The 18,485-nt window shown below is 45.5% G+C and overlaps 1 protein-coding gene across 2 annotated transcripts; it reads right to left on the bottom strand.

Annotated features, from left to right (window-relative positions):
• Positions 1-8,327: 8,327 nt before the first annotated feature.
• LYAR (Ly1 antibody reactive) lies at positions 8,328-18,408 on the bottom strand. Of its 2 annotated transcripts, none has more exons than XM_051967188.1 (10): positions 18,312-18,408; positions 16,675-16,826; positions 15,038-15,209; positions 14,420-14,534; positions 12,931-13,038; positions 12,115-12,198; positions 10,555-10,999; positions 10,378-10,461; positions 9,387-9,472; positions 8,328-8,655 (listed from the first exon to the last, which is right to left on the bottom strand). In XM_051967188.1, exons 3-10 carry the CDS (start codon positions 15,157-15,159, stop codon positions 8,521-8,523), a joined length of 1,179 nt encoding a protein of 392 aa, XP_051823148.1. In that variant the 5' UTR covers positions 15,160-15,209; positions 16,675-16,826; positions 18,312-18,408; the 3' UTR covers positions 8,328-8,520. The 2 variants fall into 2 exon arrangements, with proteins under 2 accessions (XP_051823148.1, XP_051823149.1); XM_051967189.1 differs by lacking the exon at positions 18,312-18,408 and adding an exon at positions 18,057-18,140.
• Between the last annotated feature and the right edge of the window lie 77 nt (positions 18,409-18,485).

Raw genomic sequence — 18,485 nt, 5'->3', positions numbered from 1 at the left:
ATTACAGACAAGAGTCTATGGCTTATAGGGAGCACATTCCTTCTATCAAATGCACTATTATATGTATTGTCTCCTTCCTAAAGGGTCAAGTCAGGGTTAGCCAGTAACTCAATATACTCCTGAGAATTCAACCTTGACTTGGAGAGTTTGTGTATGTGTAATGTGCACATCGGATCAGATTTTACCTTTCATGGTTTTAGGGGATTTGCATTTTGTCCCAAAGACCTTTCATCTACTCTTCCCAATGTTTTCAATGTAGCTCACACCGATGATATTGAAGAAAGTCTGGAGACAAACACTATTAAATTGCCTCTCCTCCATTTCTGTATATCCAGGGTCTTTTGGCAAACTACCAAGCAGGAGAATCAAGCCACCAACTTGAAATTCTACTAAAGTGTAGCCTTGGAGCACCGGTAATATTCTCTTTCTGTGCTGATTTACCTTTGTAAACAATCCTATAAAATTTGGCATATCCATTTAGCACAATAGCATCCGTTGTTTTGTGTTCTTTTCTAAACAATTACCGTATCAGTCTCCTAATCCCAACAAGATTTTTGAACTGGTTGTATCTTATACATCCCTTATTTATTTCCTACTAGTGCCTGCCAGAGTTCACCCTACAAAACCACTATTAGGACCCTTCCCCCAAAACATCCAAAAAAAGAAATGAGAAAATCTGTATGGGCAAAAATTATGTAAAGCAGTTCTTCTTGTGACGGCAAAGAATTGGAAATTACCGGGACGCCCATCAACTGTGCGATGGTTCAACAAGGTGCGGTGTGGGATCTGGGATGCAGTACTAGTTGGCTACATGCAGTGAAGATCAGGATGAGTTCAGAAAAACTGACCCAAAGTGAAGTGAGCAGAACCAGGAGATCACTGTACACATTAAAAGCAATACTGCACAATGACCAACTAGCAATGACTAAGCTTTTCTGATCAATACAATGACCCGAGACAATTCCAAAAGACTTATGACGAAAAATGCTATCCATCTCCAGAGAAATAACCGATGGAGTCTGAATGTAGATTGAAGCATGCGTATTTGCTTTCTTTTTTTTCTTGTTTTAGTGAGTTTTTTTTTTGGGGGGGGGTCTATATTTTCTTTCACAAAAAGACTAATATGGAAATAAGCTTTGCATGTCTATATATCTATAATCTATAGCAAATTGCTTGCCTCCTCAAAGAGAGAGAAGGAAAGGAAGGGAGAGAGAATTTGGAATTCAAAATTTTAAAAAATGTTAAAAACTGCTTTTACATATCATTGGAAACATTTTAAAACATGTTTTTAAAAGATTAGAGATCAGGAGAAATATTGGTATAGAAGTGAGAATCATCAGCATATCAGGTAATGTCTGACAATGGGGGACATTCCTGGATAAGGGCTCATGAGCAACCCTCTCAGAAAAAGCAACCCCCGGGGCTTACTCTTAAAACCCTGAAGAAAAGGAGTAGTTTGCTAGTTTCAGGATGCAATCTGCCAATAGAACCTTGTGGGAGTGACATCATTTTTCTTACATCGGAGTCTCAACGTTTCTGAAGCCACAAGGAAGAGGGTCACTTTTCGACAGAAGAGTATATTGTGATACATTCTATTTTGCTATTTTTCCCTTTCAAGCTCACAAAGTAGCCCCTGAGCTCATCTGACATTTTGAATGGGAATTTCCTCCTCATCCCACTGAGATGCCTCTGCACACATGGCAAACAACTCAGTGGTCACAGGATACCAAGGTAATGGAACACTTGCAGCTGCTTTTCCCCCTCATCTCCTCCCAGTTTCCCTTCTCTGCCCTCTTTGCTGTGAGAAACAAGACAACCAAGCATTAAATCGATTTCTACATTTCCCATACGATTCTAGGTCAGCAAAGGCTGGAAAAGAGTCCGTCCTGCACTCTTACGCGCAGCGGCCTTTAGACAGCCGTTTCCATTGCTTATTTGCCTACTTCAAAGTCAGTGACTGTACCTTACGGGACTAAAGTTGTCAGAAATCTAACTTCCAAATAATCCCTTTCAATTCAAGAGATGAATGATAATTGCTAAGCTGTGGTGTACTAGGCGTGCTCCCACTCCCTACCTGCACAAAGTTCACATTCAAGCAGGCACACGCACAAACAAATGACACAAATAGAACTTCCTTATTTAATTTAGCTAACTGGGCTATTGTTTTACTTTATTATCGTTAGCACCTGGAAGGAATGATGTTGGAAACGTCAATTTACTTGTTGGGGGATTTCTTCCTTACCAAATTTTCAATATCCACAGTGGAGAAACTCGGCACCCTGAATAACATGAGGTCTTTCCAGAAGCTGATGGTTCCTGAAGCAGCCTTGGGTCACCAGGACGGTCGTGCAGAAAAGCTCCACTTTCAGCAGCTCATACAATACCTGCTCTGTGGGTAAATAAGAGAACTGACCTTTACATCAGTGTTAGACCTTTAACTTTAATGAACAGACGTACTTTCTAGGTAATTACAATTAAAATGACAAAAAAGACCTTTTAATGGCTGTTACCCAGGAATAAATTAAGGTTCCCCTGAATTTCTTAGTTAACCAAGTGAAAAAAGAAGCTGAACTACTATTTTTACCCTGAGGACAAAAAACAAAGAAACCTCTATTTCCCTGAAGCACAAACACTGTTCTTAGAACCTCTCTAGCAGCTACTTTAAAAATAAAAAAATAGCCTTGAATGAAGTCTGACCAAAATGACTATCATCACAAAGCCAATCATCCTTTCTAGTGAGTGGGGACCGAGCTTGCTGGTTTTCTGGGGACATCAAAAGGACAGAAACGGGATATCTGACATGAGGCTGATCCATCCATCCAATATCTTCAATTAAGAAATCCACTGCCCATTCTAACGGACATGAACATGGGCTTATTCACCTTAAAAGTCTTACTGACAAGTGGCCAGTACTTCCCATGAATTTAGGAAACGGAGCGCAATCTCCCACAGGTTCCCAAAGTTAGGACACTTCTTGAACGCATTGGATATTTGTGGAGGTGGGAGTCGGAGCTGGTCCCCACGGCACCTAGATTAGCGGAAATAATCACCACGTAAGTCAGAAAACAGAAGTAACGAGGTGCTGGTGGGCTAAGGAAGGCCCTGTCCTCCCACGACAAAGGTGGGGGCTCTCGGTGCTTACTCGGACCCCTGTCCAATGAGATCCCGAGGGGACAAGCTGCAGGGGAAGGCAATACACACACATCTCTGGACAAGGCAGGAGGGGCTCTTAGTGCTTGCTCAGCATTCAGGAACATTGGGAAAGGCTTTTTCTGAAGAGTGAGGAGGGAGCCCAGGGAAGGCAAGCAGCAGAGAAGAGGAAGAGCTCAGGCTCTCCAGGCATTGATGACCACCAGTGGGGGACACAGCCGGAGCTGACTCCAAGCCCCCGAAAACAGAATCTAAAATTTCAGAACAATGGAATCTCCTTGGGTAGGGACCATCTCATTTTTGTATTTTATGTCTCTAGACCAGGGATCCTCAAACTACGGCCTGCGGGCCAGAAGCGGCAGCTGAGGACGTTTACCCCCCTCACCCAGGGCTATAAAGATTCTTTATTTAAAGGCCCACAAAACAAAGTTTTTGTTTTTACTCTAGTCCGGCCCTCCACCAGTCTGAGGGACAGTGAACTGGCCCCCTGTTTAAAAAGTTTGAGGACCCCTGCCTAGACACTCCAATATAGTAAGGTACAGCTGCTGATCTGCATTAGTGGAGCTTCTTTTTACCTGATGAAGACACAGTCTCGGGGGGAAAAAGGACTCCGATTCCTTGCTTTGAAAAGGTCCTCTAAGCTAATCCCTACCTGAAGGATGTTACTTTCTCCAAGGATCTCCCTCCACCCAGGGTTTTGTAGACATTAAGGGAAAACTGCCGAGTTTAGGTGACTTGCTGAGCTACCTTGCAAGTAGAAGGGCCTTCTTCAAAATCCCCAAGTGTGTCCTCCAGCCTCTGCTTAGGCAGCTCCAGGGCCCCATCAGGCACTCCCTAGGGAGGCTACATATTCCATCTTTGGAAAGCTCTGCTTCTCAAGGAGTCCCTTCCTACAAAGAAAGAATTTATTTACTGAGAGGTCCAAGGGCTGCTCCTGAATTGCTCTTATGGTTCTAGTACTACCTCCCACTCAGTGACCGTTATTTATTATTCCCGAAACATGTGTTGTAACTGATTCTATGTGACCCGGAGATAGACAGATAGATGGATTTTAGTAACAGTAAACCTAGGTGTAAAATTGCAGGTACCCAGGGCTTTCTGAGAAACTGAGGGGCCATTGTTAAACTTACTGCAAAGGCAAAAGAAGTCTATTCATGGAGATCAGAACCCTGCCAGCCCTCTCAAAGCACATCCCACCACTGAGATCAGCATTTCCCAAATCGCATTCTATAGAATCCTCCCGATGTGAATAAGGGTTTTGTGGGGAAAAAGTTAAGTGAGCATCACTGATAACTCTGTCGATCCTCTGGGATCAGTAACATTACGGGAGACCTAAAACATCGTGTTGCCGTCAGAAAGGATGTGAGTACAGGTGGAGAAGAGACTCCCTACCCATGGCAAAGTCTGCTCCTGTTCACAGGTAACAGAATCATCGCAATGAGGTCTGGAGGGTTCCACCTCATCCCCCATGCAGGAAAAACAGACGAAGGATGCCCACTGTCCAAACGAGGGGGGTCACATCCAACCAGAAACAGGGACACCAGTTATGAGCAGCCCTTCGGGAAGCATGTGGACTGAGACATCACATGTTACAAGTCTGTTCTCGTTAAACAGCTCTCAATCACAAAGGCAGCAGTGGGCTGCACGTAGGCAGCATATGACACGTCTGGTCTACTCCAGACTGATAACTGGTTGGAGAAGCTTCCAGGGAGGCAGCCTGAAGCTCATTAAGGAGACTCATCTTGAATTCGAACCTGCCTCAGACACGAACTAGCTGGGGAACCCAGAGCAAGTCACTTCACCCTGTTTGCCCGAGTTTCCTCATCTATAAAAGAAGCTGGAGAAGGAAATGGCAAGCCATTCGTGTCTCTGCCAAGAAACCCCCAAGAGACCTGACTGAAATGAGGAACGGAAGTGCTTTCCTCTTCTCCGTGTCCTTGCCTAGTATCTCAGAGATGTGCCATGCTCCTGGCACGTCTCAGGATTGATGGATTCATTCACTTTTCTAGCCCCCCTGTGACTCACCAAGAACCCTTCTGCCATAGTTAAAAGACAATGGAATTGGTGGACTAGCTCTTTTCACTCCCAAAGCCCATTTCAGCAAGAGCAGAACAAGGAGAAACTACAATCAGAAAGTCTCCCTCCAGTGAAATTTGAAATTCAATTAAAAGTGACACTTCCTCCAAGAGGCCGAGAGAAATGTGGTAGCTTCTCCATCCCCCATGGCAGGCAGAAAAGTCATACTGAGGATATGTTCTGGTGATTTCTAAAAAGCACAATGAGGAGAAGGGGCTCAAACACTGCCCATGTACAGTAGCTCTCCCCAGCCCCTCCTCTTGTCCTTTACTCAGGTTTAATATGCGGTCCCTAAACTCCCTCAGAAGGAAAGGGTTGCAGCTTACAAAGCACTTCACCAACTAAAGTCAGGGAAAATAATGGGCATAATCCACTGGCTCTGTTGGTGCTACACAAACCTTTTGAACTTTTTGAAAAAATTCCTCAAAACCAGCTTTGAAGAAGCCCAAGATTAGGATTTCAAACCAAACTGTTTTATGTGGATTCAGTTCAAATGTTTGTTAGGTTTCAAAGGAAAAAAAAAAGTTTCCAAAAATAAATGTTCAAGATTTTCAAAGACAAATGATTGAGGAACATAAGGAAATATGGACAAATCAATTTTGGACAATGAAAACCGAACTGGGAATTGAGAATATACCTTGACTAAAACACACTAAGTATTTTTTTAAATCACTAGGTAATTAATTATAAGCTAATGGCAGTCTAATCTTAGGAATCAAGATTTTGAAATACTATTAATCAGTATGTTACACATTGTATTTCATTTTTGTTAAGAATCCCTAATTTTGCCATTGTGAGTCTTCTTTCCATTGAAACAATATAACTTTGTAAAATTTAAAAAATATACGTTTATTTTTTTATCTTTACATCAATCATTTCAATTCCAACCCCATGCCTGATTTAGACAAACATTAAACATCCAATACAATGGTTGTACGTGGCAAAATGTACATTTTTTGGTCCTATTTCTCTCCCATTCTCTCTGCTAAAAGGAGTCATTTCATGATTCTTTTTCTGGAACCCTGGCTTGTTTTTCCATTACTAACAATTCCTTTCAGTGATTTTGTCATTGCTCTAGTTATTTGTGTATATCATTCTCTTGGTTTTGTTTTTTTCTTTGCATCACTTCACACACATCTTTCCATCTTTCTCTAAACACCTCAATTCATTTCTCCATGTCTCTTGCCATCTTTGTTTTTAGCCATGGTCCAATCTATGGACTCCCACTTTGGCTCCAGTTTTTAAAAGTGATCCTGTAAATACATGGGCAAGCATTAGATCTTAATTTCTGTATTTGCTTTCTATGGTAAACACACTATTGTTTGGGATCAATAGTCCCAATATATCCCAAACCACAAATCTTGCTTCTTGCCCAGCCTCCAAAGTCATAACACAGGAAAAGAACTTGTGGAGAGGGGTTTAGCCAACCCTAGCAATTGCCAATTAGTTGGTACTTAAGGGGCAGGCAAGCCAGCTGGAAACAGCAAGGCACTGTGAGACACAGGATGTGGCTAGTGTTCGGCAGGCTAATCCACTCACAGAACGCACAAGGCCATAACCCAACCCCTGTGGCTATTCTCCTGGCAACTGCCTCAGTAAAAGCAGCCCCAGCTCTTCAGCAGGTCCGGAAAAGGAACTTCTCACCACCAAAATCCTAGTACAGTCAAATGTCTTGACACCAGAGGACTTGTAGCTAAGGACTACAGGATCTTTCCATCCAACTTGTAGCTGACCTGTCATGTACGATCTCCTACATACAGGCTCCGAAAAAGCAGACTTGTCTTGCTTTCCCAATTTGAGCCTCAGAACTTAGCACAGTGCTCAGCGTATCTTAAGTTTCTTATTGTGAGGTCAAAGAGTATGGAGCTATTTTTTGAATTCTACAGTAGCTGGATCACTTTGCAGGTCAATCAACAACGCAGTGTCTAACTTTGCACCTATTTTCATCATCATTGTCATTTTGCAGCAAAGTGAAAACCAAGCTGTTTTAACTTGCATTTCTACTAGGGTCGTGTTTCATGTATCCATTTTATACTTTAAAATTCTTTAGAAAATTTCTATCTTTTTGATGTTCCATTTGGGATTTCTGATTTTGACTTGATTTTATTTATGCAAATACTAAAATTCTTATATGGTCACAACTGCCTAGTTTATCTTTAAAGCATCTGCGTGGTGAAAGGTACTTTATCAGAATCTATAACTTTTATATCCAGGTTCTTTTTTAGCTCATGGTACTTATTTGGGGTAGAGAAAACTCCTGCTTGGATCTGCCCTGCCCAAATCCTCCCAGGTTCTGGACTTTCAATCCCTACCTCCCGGCTCTCTTAGACCCACCCAACCATCGTATCCCATCCCCATGGGATCTAGGTAGACAAAGACAGAGATGACCCAGACAATGCCTCACTTCTCAGCCGCTCCACAGGCCTCCCGAGCCCGAGAAGCGCCTCGCTAACTTTCCGAATTTGTTTTCCCCAGCATCCGGCACCCCGTTTTTGTTTTGAGTGGCTGTTCATCAGCCATTTACTAAAAATCGGCTTGAACGGCTTATAGTGGATTCTCCCTCTGAAGTAAAAGATGGGTGTGAGTGGCCACCCACAACCACAATCTCCAACAGAGCTCCTGTCCCCTCCCACCTCTACCTCAGGAGCTCGGAGAAATGTCCCAAGATCAATCCCAAGTGGGCCAATCACCTTCCCATCAAACCCCATCCAACCATCTCTCCAATCTGTGCCCTTCATCACAAGGTACAAGAAACCCACCAGTATTGACGGAAACAATTAGCCAAAGCGTTCCACTGTGGGTGAGGGGGCATGTCTTCAAATATACAAAAGATAAAATATGGTTGTCATTCCTAGACAGAATTCCACAACGCCCTCACACACACGGGGGGGAACCGCCACCGAGTTCACAGAGAATTCCTGCTAGATTCAAAATGCTTCAAAAGAATGAAAATACTTCAATCGAATGGAATTACAATTCCCATCTCCCTGTATAAGGCATGTCACGTCACTGTTACTGGGTTTAATTGCTGCCAAGTTATCAGTAGATTCTAATAAATAAATTCGTACTTTTTCAGCTCCAGTCATTTTCTGGATCAGAAATTTAGAAGAGTGGCCAGCAATTATCTTTATTTTCAGTTAAAAGCTCTACCAAAAATATACATTTTCCTTAACATTTAAAAAATAACAACAACACGAAATGGGAGTAGCTGTCAAATTCTCCAACAGTTTTACAAATCGTGATGGATGGCGGAGGCAGGAGCGCAGGGCATTCCTGAAGGAAGGAGGAAGGTGTTCATTTCAAAAGTCTGACTTTTTCCTTTAAGAGCTTAAAAGTGGGGTTCTTGCTGATCTTCTTGTTAAAGATGCCGAGCAGCTCCTCTTCCGATCTGTGGTGGTCGCTGGTCACGGCGTAGTATTGCGCTAAAACCTTCATATAAACAAAAGAACGTCAAATGGATCCCCGTCCCGAAAGCTTCCTGATTCTGTAAAGTCAGCTTTGGACCAGGGCCGCGGGGCAACAAGCGGCAACAAACACTGAGAGAAAACCACCCGAGGCAGAATGGGCACTGACAGGGTTCGGGCTAAGCACTCCACAAATGGCCCACCTGAGCCGCACATTCCCGGGCAGAAGGGCCGTCACCTCCATTTTACAGATGAGGAAACTGATGCAGACACCAGTTAAGGGACTTTTCCAGGGTCGCACAGCTAGGGCTGGAGGAGTCCTGGCAGGGCGATGCTGGCAAAGCACGTACTTGTTCTAAGACTGAGTCTGCTCATCTGTGAAATGGCACGCTAACACACTGTGAATCAGGGAGTGGATGCCCAGTGTGGGGGCTCGGAACCAAAGGGCGTGAGGTGGCAGAAACACCGGCCCCCTTCTGGCCCAGTGACTCCGGCCAGGTCACCCTATCTCTTTTTGCCCCACTTTCCTGCACCGTGGAAGGGGGACATACTGACAAGACCGCTCATAGGGCTAGCGTGAAACCAGATCTGAAGCATGGTCCCTGGCACACAGTAGGCGCTCACTCGGTGCTTCTTTCTTTTCCCTATCTCCCGGGCTGTTATCAGGAAAGTTAACAGATTACACGGCACAAAAGGCCGGGGTATTTGGAGGTAAGGTAACCAGTTCATCAGTGATGCTAATTTCACATCCCGTACCTTTTTCCTTAGTTTTTTAACCGATATTTCATTGTCCGGAGCTTGTTTCAGAACAGCTTTGATAGTTCCTTTCCAGTTGAATTTCCCTAAAATGTGATGAATTGTACAGAATATTGTAACGTGTGTGTAAGTAAAACACCTGCTGCACAAACAAGGCTGGCTGGGCGGCTGCAACAGTGACCACGAGCCAACTCCTCTGGAAAAAGGCTGCGCCGTACTCTCTTGCGGCTGGGTGGGGGTGCGGCCTGTCCCCCATCTTGGCCCCCAAGGCTAACACACGCTCTCTCCCCCCACCTCCTGGCAGCTAGGGTGCCAGAGCAGCAGCAAACACTGGCAGAGGCCGTGGGTACCTGGGCCCCTTCCTGCAGAAGGCCTTCAAGCAGGTGCTCCGGGAGCCCACCCGGCGGGCACACCGCAAACCCTCACAGAAGCCTCACAACAGACAGACGGGGGCATTCCCTGCACTTCCCTGAGTCTGTGGGTGACCAGAAATCCCCCCAAGTCTTTCACAAACCCCTGCCTGCCCCCCATTTAACCCCATCACCTTGTTCACGGGCAGGGCCTTTGCCGCCTGACTGGTCCTAAGTGGTCTCGGGCCCCTCCCAGAACGGGGAGGTGTGCTAAGGACGGAAGGACCCCGTCCATCCTGCCCCACTGGCTGACGGCCCCCATTACAAGCCTGCCAGGGCTCTCCCGCTAGTCTCTGCAGATTCCATTATCGCTGGAAGGACTTAAGCTGACCCTGGGGGATGCGCCTCAACACAAGGGAGTCGGGTCACCCAGGATGTCATCTCTGAGTCACACCCAACCACGAGCACCCCCTGCTTCTGGAGGGGCGCGCCCCATCACCAAAAACTTCCCACCAACCGCCCTGTTTCCTGCACTTCGCGTGATGTCACCCGTCCTATCCCCAGCTTCCGGCCCTTCCAGGCCCCTGCTCCCAAGTTTCCCAAACAACGGCCGCCTTCGGTTGCATACCGCGGGCCCGTACCTTTCACGGGTGCTTCGGCCTCTTCGGCCCCCACGCTCGCCTCTTCTGCGGGTTTCATTTTTTTCTTCTTGGAATCAGCCTCTTCTAAGTGTAAAAAATGAAAGCACAGCAGGGTCATTCCTACCGCCCCCCAGGGGGCCACCAAACTCCCTACCCCCGACTCCTCCTGCAACTTACCTTCCGAGTGCTTCCGTTTCCGCTTCTCGGGCCCTCTGGGAGCCTCTTCCGCCATCCTCTCGCCGTCCTGACTTCCATCGCCATTCACCTCGGCGTCCGGTGCGCACTCCTTCTTGGCTTTTTTCTTCTTGTTTTTCCGCTTTTCTGCATTGCTGATTTCTGGCTTCTCTTCCCTCCCGGCATCCCCTTCTGCCTGGGCCCTCTTGCGCTTCTTGGATTTCGGGTTGCTGGAGTTTTCTTGGTGGTTTTCCAGCTTCAGCTCTTTCTTCTCCTTTTTCCGGCTCTTCTGCCGCTCCTCCTTGCGTTCCCTTTTGTTCTTCTTGCCCTCCGGGTGGCCGGCTGGTTTCTCACCACCTTCCAGGGGAGCCGCCTTGACTTTGTTTTCTGAGTGCTGATTCTCCACCTGGTTGAGAGGCTGTTTCTCTTGTTCTTTTGTATTTGGTCCCTTGTTATTGGGGGAAAAACACAATTCAATATTGCTCTCCTCCCACCCCAACATTTCTTAGAACTCAGAGGAAGAGTTTGTTAGGGCAGAGAGAACCAAAGCCCTGGTTCCGAGGCCCGCTTCTGTCGCTTGCTAGCCATGATATCGGCCAAGTCGCTGAACGTTTCTTCAGCCGCTTCCTTATCTAAAACATGTGGAAAAACCTAGAAATGCCTACCTTCGTCACCATCCCCAGCGGTCACAGAGACGGGGCTCCACAAGGAAGGCGACAAGCAGCCAATGGCCGTCCCAACCACACCAGCTGTTGGCCCCTTCCTCCCTGGAAGGAGTGAGCTCCCCACCACCCACACCAGGGTGACTAGTTCAAGCTTCTTCTTGTTTCTTGTAGCCTAAAGGCTTCCTTCTTGGCAGCTGCAAAGAGCCTAAAGCATTTTTTCCCTCAACTACCCTTTTATATGACTGAAAACCAGATGTCTCATTCCAGATGTCAAGTTGGACAGATACTAAAACTTCCCCAATTTTTTTTTTTTTTTTTCTGAATTAAGCATTAGGTTTATTTTCTGAAAGACTTTGCCGGGACCAAAATGACTTAGCAACGTCAGCTGAAAACATATTCTGCTTGTAAAGTATTTGTGCATTAAGGCCCATAAGTTTGTCTTCAACAGCATAAAACAAAAAGAATACCCAACACCACTATGACCAAGGAAAATGAAGATGTATAGACTGCCGATGTCATGGGTGTTTATCAACAGAAAGGTAACGAATAATTGTAAGAAGAGTCTTCCTACTAGGAACGCAGCCTACAATCAGAATGAACAAAACCCAAATCTCCTTGATTCAAAGGATAAGCTGGTTAATGTGAGGGCATGTTACACCTACACACAGGACCTGATCAGCTCTGCACTTTGTGGCCCGTCCCAGGCACATGTTTGATGTTCAAGGCCTTGGCCAGGCCCTCAGAAAAACCCTCCCTCCAGTACAGTCGCCCGGGCTGTGGTTACGCACAGATTGTCAGACAAATAATCTCTACAGAAGACCATCACCCCCAAAGCAGAAAACAAGCACCTCCCAACCACTGATCCTTTTAACTTTAGCCTAATTCAGGTATGACTTACATTTCTGGTAGCTTCAGAAAAGATATCCCACACCTGCTCCTGAAGAGAGTCATTGTAAATTTTTAAACTGTTCTTCATCCAATTCTGCCAAGAAAAGACATTCAGAGTTATTGCGTGATCACCTCCTCCAGAAAAACGACCATGGGCCATTCCTAGTGTTTTCTCTGCCCGTGAATGGCAAGGCCAGTAGTCACGGCACTCCTGTTCTTCCCCTGCCGCTGCTCACCATTTTGGCGTCTCCTCTCCCAGACTGCTGATGGCTGTGAAATCCTGTCTTCAACACCTCATGCCCAGGGCAGGGTAGAGGGCAGCTGAACACGGACTCTCCAGAGGTCTGTACTGAGGGGATCGGCAACTCCAGTTCCCAAAAACTGTCTTTCCCCCAACCTAAAGTTTCTCTCCTGCTTTTCACCTCAGAACTTGACCTACTATGATTTCATACTAATCCCAATCCAAATGAATTTATTTTACATCCACCTCAGCAGTCACTGAAAATTGCCATCAACACCTATTTGAAAACAAACTGAGTAAGGTTGGTGACAAGGGAAAGCACTTAGGGGAAATCCATAGTCTGAAGTCTAAAAGCGGATTCTCCACTAAAATTCTGTATTGTAAAATAAATTCTATGTGTGACCTTATGGCTTAAAGACATTTTCTAGGCTAAATGGGAACTTAATGAGAAAATGTTTCAATAAGAAAATGTGCTTCAATCTTAAAAACAAAACAAACAAAAAATAACCCCAACGTGCCCATGGACTCTGAGACTACAGAATGTTCTTTTTCACTTTTGTGAGGAAGTGATTTCAACTTACTTACCTGAAATTTGGCCTTTTTTCTTGGAATATTGTCAAAACCACTAACTTTTTCTAAAATCTCCCGCAATTTGGGACTAACACTGGGTTTCTTCATCACCTCATGAATCTTCTGCAAAAGAAATTAAGAGAGACAGCAAATGTAAGTAGTGACACAAAAGCAGCAAATCCAAACCTAACCCAAGTAGAAACTCACGATGATAGAAATCAGTGCCGGCCTTAACCTTGCTTGCCAAGGTCACAAAGACCTGTTAATGAATCTGTGGCCTTCTCATGAAAAATAAAACATCTGGGCAAATGGTTAACATTACAGAGCATCCTTGAAATCAAGAGCTCTTGACCTGGGATTCACAAACTTTAAAAAAAAATTTCTTACAATTTTAACATAATTGTTTTCCTTTGTAATTGTAGATATATTAAAACACCATTCTGAGAAAGGGTTATGGCACACGCGCACACACACGCGCGCGCTCTGTTTTTCTCTCTCTCTCTCTCTCTCCTTCCTTCCCTCCCTCCCTCCCACCAAGAACCCCTGATTTAAACTGATTTCCTTGAGTTAGAATCAGTAAGGTCTGAAGAATCAGAGATAATGCTGCTTATTAAGTCAGAGGGTTCTTATGATCCTATTTCTAGAGTCAGACAGGCACACAGAAGTGACTGGGGGCAATTCTTTCATTTCCCACTGGAGGAAAAGGCATTAAACAAGTTCCTGGGGATTGAACCCAGCATCCTCGGATTGCATCGCCAGCACTGGTTTCACTGTAGTGGACTGTCAGGGGGAGCTTGTTTCCATTCCTACAACTATATTCTCACTGCTTTTCATCTTTTCTTGGGTGTGAATCTATCTTCTCCCCTATCAGGTTGTCTATTTGTGACTCCTACCACTTGGTCCCACAAATGCCAAATGAATGAGCCACAAAACTGGTTTTCAAATTTAGTTATGTTTTGGATCAAAATTAAGTTTTCTCTCAACTGCACTGGATCCCGTTTAGTATCTACTAAATTTTATGAAACGGATTTTTGGAGAGCTGTTCTGCAAATCTAATAATCACTGATGGATAAATAAGTTTCAAATAAATGACTTCCAAATTTCAGATCACATCCCATTAATAACTGGCATTTCCTGGAGAAGGGATTTAGGAAATCCATCTGATGATAAAAATCTGTCAACGAACATATCTTTCCAAAGAGCCAATAGTAGTTATTCAAAGGGCTAGTATCCTAGAGTGTGGGATTCCACTACCCATTACAGTACTGACCATCTTTAAGGGGAAAGGGTGGTGTTTGAAGCAATAAGTATTGAGTGGGAAAGTGATGTAATTACTAATTTTTTGTCTTCTTCCTCTTTCTCTTCACCAAAGCCTCTCTCTGTCAACAAGCATCCTTTGCCTCAGAATCACAGACACATCGGCAGTCCTGGCACCCCAAGCACAACCACCAGCATCACCACCCTTACCTCCACGTGACACAGTACAAAATAAGATGTATTCTACCTGAATCCACTCTTGCTGTTTCACATCTCCTTTGCTAGTTTTGACCTCATAACCTTTGCCACCATATTTCTGATCTTCACTGATGCACTTCACATGTTTTTTGTATTCATCACCCCTTAAATATAAAAACACATTTCAACAGATTTAAATTTAAAATGTCAATTCTTATCTTAATATATTAAATATACAAAATACTATCGAACACATCAATTATTCATTCTAAAATTCCACTATCATATTTCTCAGTAATAACAATGATACTAATCCAGGATTCACAGCACTAGTGTGTGCCAGGCACTGTGCTCAGCACTTTATAGTTACCACGTCGCTTGACCACAATAGCCATGAAAGGTTTTTACAGGCAAGCAAAGAGTGAGTGACTGCCCAGGATCTCACAGCTAATAAGGTCTGAGGCTGGAATAGAATTCAGGTCTTTTCGACACCTGTAGGTCCATGGTCCCTTAACATTGCCCAAATAGTTGTGTGATAGGGTAGCTGAGATTAAAAGGAAAGGTCCAGAGATCCCAGTAGGCAGACTCCCAATTATTGAGCATTTTAAGCTCAGTGGGGCAAAACTAGACCAGAGCGTGGTCATAAAAGTCATAGTTAAAAGCTTACCAGAAGTCTTTGCCACAGTCAATGCAGGAAAGATATTGACAGTTTTTGCATATGTTCACATGTTTCTCCACTTGGCCTTTCTTCACTGATTCTCCACATGCATTGCACGTAAAAAACACCATTTTAGTAAAAGTTATTTTGCTCTACCCAAAATAGACGGAAAATTTTTGACCTAAATGAAAACATGAGATTAATTTTAGATGTCTCAAAGAACACATAAATTGAAAATATATCATGAAAAACATATATTAAGAAACAGTAACTTTAAACTTAATAATTCATTCATGATTAAACGAGTCACATGGCTACCTTTCTAAATATATTTTACAGAGACAGATACACAGTACAAGCCAAAATCAAAACAACCTAAATAAAATTACTATAGTGCTCAGTCAAGCCCAGTCTTTTTTGATAAGCTTTCCCCCCTCAAATGACTAAAACATAAGCAAAAATGACAATTGATGCCACCTGCCTAGTAATTGGTATTCATATGTATGAAAATCATAGAAAGATGATTCTAAATTTGCATTACAAATGACTATAGCTCACCAAGTACAACTATAATGTAAATAACAAGGTGTCTATAGACATATGGACATATAGGAGGAGGAAGTTTAGAAATCCCTTCCTCCTTCCCCCCACCAAAAAAAATAAAATAAATAAATTACAAGTTAAAAAATATAAATGTACTGGTGATGACAGCTGTTTGTTGATTTGCTTACTCTGCCTCTTTTATAAGCTAATAACATAGGAACCTTTTTATGCTTCTGTCACTGAATACCAAGTAAGCCAGAAAAAAAAAAATCACAGAAAAAAGTTCTTTAGACCAGCAACCATTTGGACAGAGAAATGAGCAACTCATCTGGTGGGATTGTCTTCAATCAATCACTTTCTCCAAGGTCCCTAGAACTGAGCCAAAATTTGGTCTTCACTCAATGTGGGTACACATCCTACAATCAGTACACCTTCTCTACTTGCAGGCCCTTACTCCAGGTCTCAGATGAATGGGATTTCCGTGTCTAAGAAGTTTCAGAATGATACTTTCAAATTGCTGTGACTGAATTGCCAGGCCCAGGTCCCCCAAAATAAAGGTGTTCTGGATACACCTCGAGATCCTGTACAACGGGCATCTCTTTTTTTAAAATGTAGTTTTGTCTACAGCGTTCAACGGAATATGACACAAAATACAGGCCTCGGGCACTGGTCGCGGTGGCAAGGGAAGCTGCCAAGAACATAAACCGGGTCTGTGGTCGGAGGAGGGGGTAGCTAGAAGACTCTTCCTATCACCAACTGATGCCTCCGTAGGTGCTTCACAAATGTTAGTTAATGATGACAACAGCAGCGATTCTTCTTTAACAGGAGACCGCTCTTAACCGAAACTGAAGGAGCCACATCAGATTCTTGATCTATTTTGATTGGACTACTTTTATTCTAATTTCAAATGATGACAAGCATAAGTCTAAATATAACAGTCAACTCTCAATAAATGGATTAAAATCATTTAAAAGTATAACCCAAGAAAATGTTATAATCTATGATCAAAAGCTGTAACATTTAATACGGTAGTCTTCTGGACAATCATCTATTTGCTATCCCTACAATTAATATTTCTATTGTATAATTAGAAAGCATACTACCTTTTAGTGGTGAGGAACTACCCCACTTCTTGCCTGAAGTCCTGTGATTCTGAGGGGAAGGCTCCTTGATAGGGAAATCCTAGCAGCTGGCCGAAGGGAGGGCAAATGACCACAAGCTAGGCTGCTGTCCACAATTAATGGGCCAGGGGGGTCTGGGAGAGAAGAAGATAAACAACTTAGACTTAGAAATTCACCCACCTTTCAGGAATAGCAAACAAAGTGATATGGGGCAGCAATTCTGTCCAACACAGTTCCCCCATTTAGATGGAGAGAGGGCCCTCTCACCTGGCAGTGGTGAGGTCAGGAAAGGGAAGGGGGAACTGGAGCAGGAGGACACAGCAGGCTCCCAGTCTGGCTCTGCGAGCCCTTCCATCCATCCATCTATCCTATACAGGAAGGCCACTGGTGGTACCCCAAGTTAGAACCTAAATGCATCCTTCTATAGAAGCTCCGTTCTCCCTGAGGGTTAGGCTGGACCACACCATGCCAACAGGAGTCCTACTAGGAGTTTTACAAGGTTCCAGGTCCTCCCAGACATCCTTCGTATAAAAAGTATTTTTCTTACTTTTTGGCCCAATTTTGATTCCTAAATTAGGGGCTGCTATTCTAGAAAACAACTAGGGACACGGTTGGGAGCCTTAGGGAAATGACAGGGATCTCTTGCAGTTCTTGTCCTTTACATTTAGAGGAAGGAATGTTTGAAATCACCTGCTAGTTCTGGGTCTGAGAGGCCCCAGAGCACCTTTCCCGGCCTCCCTGCCCAAAGAAGCCCTGGGGACCACAAATTGCTCTGCCTACAAAGCAGCGGGCAGCGATTAAGCCCCCACCGTTTTCCAGCCCCTGTGCAAAGCAGGCTCGGGGGTCCCTTCTCTGAGCCCCTGGGAGCTTGGCGAGGCGCCCCTGCGCTCACGGGTTTGGAGCAGAAGGAAGCCAGGACTGGGCTCCGTAGGGAGCCAGCCGCGGAGTCCCTAAGTCTCCCGGGCTCTCCCAGGGCAGGGGGATGCGACACTAAGGGCCTGCTGCGCGGCTGCAGGGGGAGAGCAGACACACGTGCCGCCGGGAGGACCGAAGTCGCGGGGCTCGGATGGGGACGTTTCCCCCGGCGCGGCTCGTGCCCACCACACTCATGCACGTGCACGCACACACACCCTGTTTTCCGCGTCTCTCTCCTAACTGGACCGGCCCCTGGATCCCGACTTCTCCCTCTCCCGGGGGGGCCCTCCCCGGGTCACCTCCCTTCCCAGTCTCAGCCTCGGTCACTCGCAGATCATCGGGGGAGGTGGAGGAGGGGATGGCCCCCCCTTTCTCCCGGAAACCGGCCTGGAGCGCTCCCACTGCCTGTCCCCGGTCGGACTGGTCTCCGCTTGCCTCAGTTTCCTCACCTGACCCAACCCAGCACACAGTAGGGCAGCTCCACGGCTGGCCACGCCCATTCCAACCAGAGCTCCCACCAAGCGGCGGACTCCCGGACATACGCGCCCTCCTCGCTCGGCAGCGTGGGTCACCCCCTCGCCCACCCTCCACAAGGCCCCACGAAGGAGCGTCTCGGACCCCGGTCCCGACTCCCCACGGCCTCCCACGCCCCGGCCGCTCCCTCCTCGGCAGCCTCAGCCCGCCCCCTCCGGACCATCGCTCACCCACGCCGCGCGCCGGAGAACCGTTTCAACCGCCCGCGCCCGGCACGTGGGCTCCCCCGGGGCGGCGCGTCCCGCGAGTCCGCCTCCCGCCTCCAGCCCACGCCGATCCTCTGGGACTCCCCAGCTCGGAGAGTGGCGCGGAGCGCGCAAGGGAGGACGCGCGCATGCGCGCGC

The sequence above is a fragment of the Antechinus flavipes genome, chromosome 6 (genome assembly GCF_016432865.1).
Source record: "Antechinus flavipes isolate AdamAnt ecotype Samford, QLD, Australia chromosome 6, AdamAnt_v2, whole genome shotgun sequence".
NCBI classification, from domain to species: domain Eukaryota; kingdom Metazoa; phylum Chordata; class Mammalia; order Dasyuromorphia; family Dasyuridae; genus Antechinus; species Antechinus flavipes.
The sequence above is the reverse complement of the archived record's forward strand: the minus strand, read 5'-3'. Positions and strand labels throughout refer to the sequence as shown.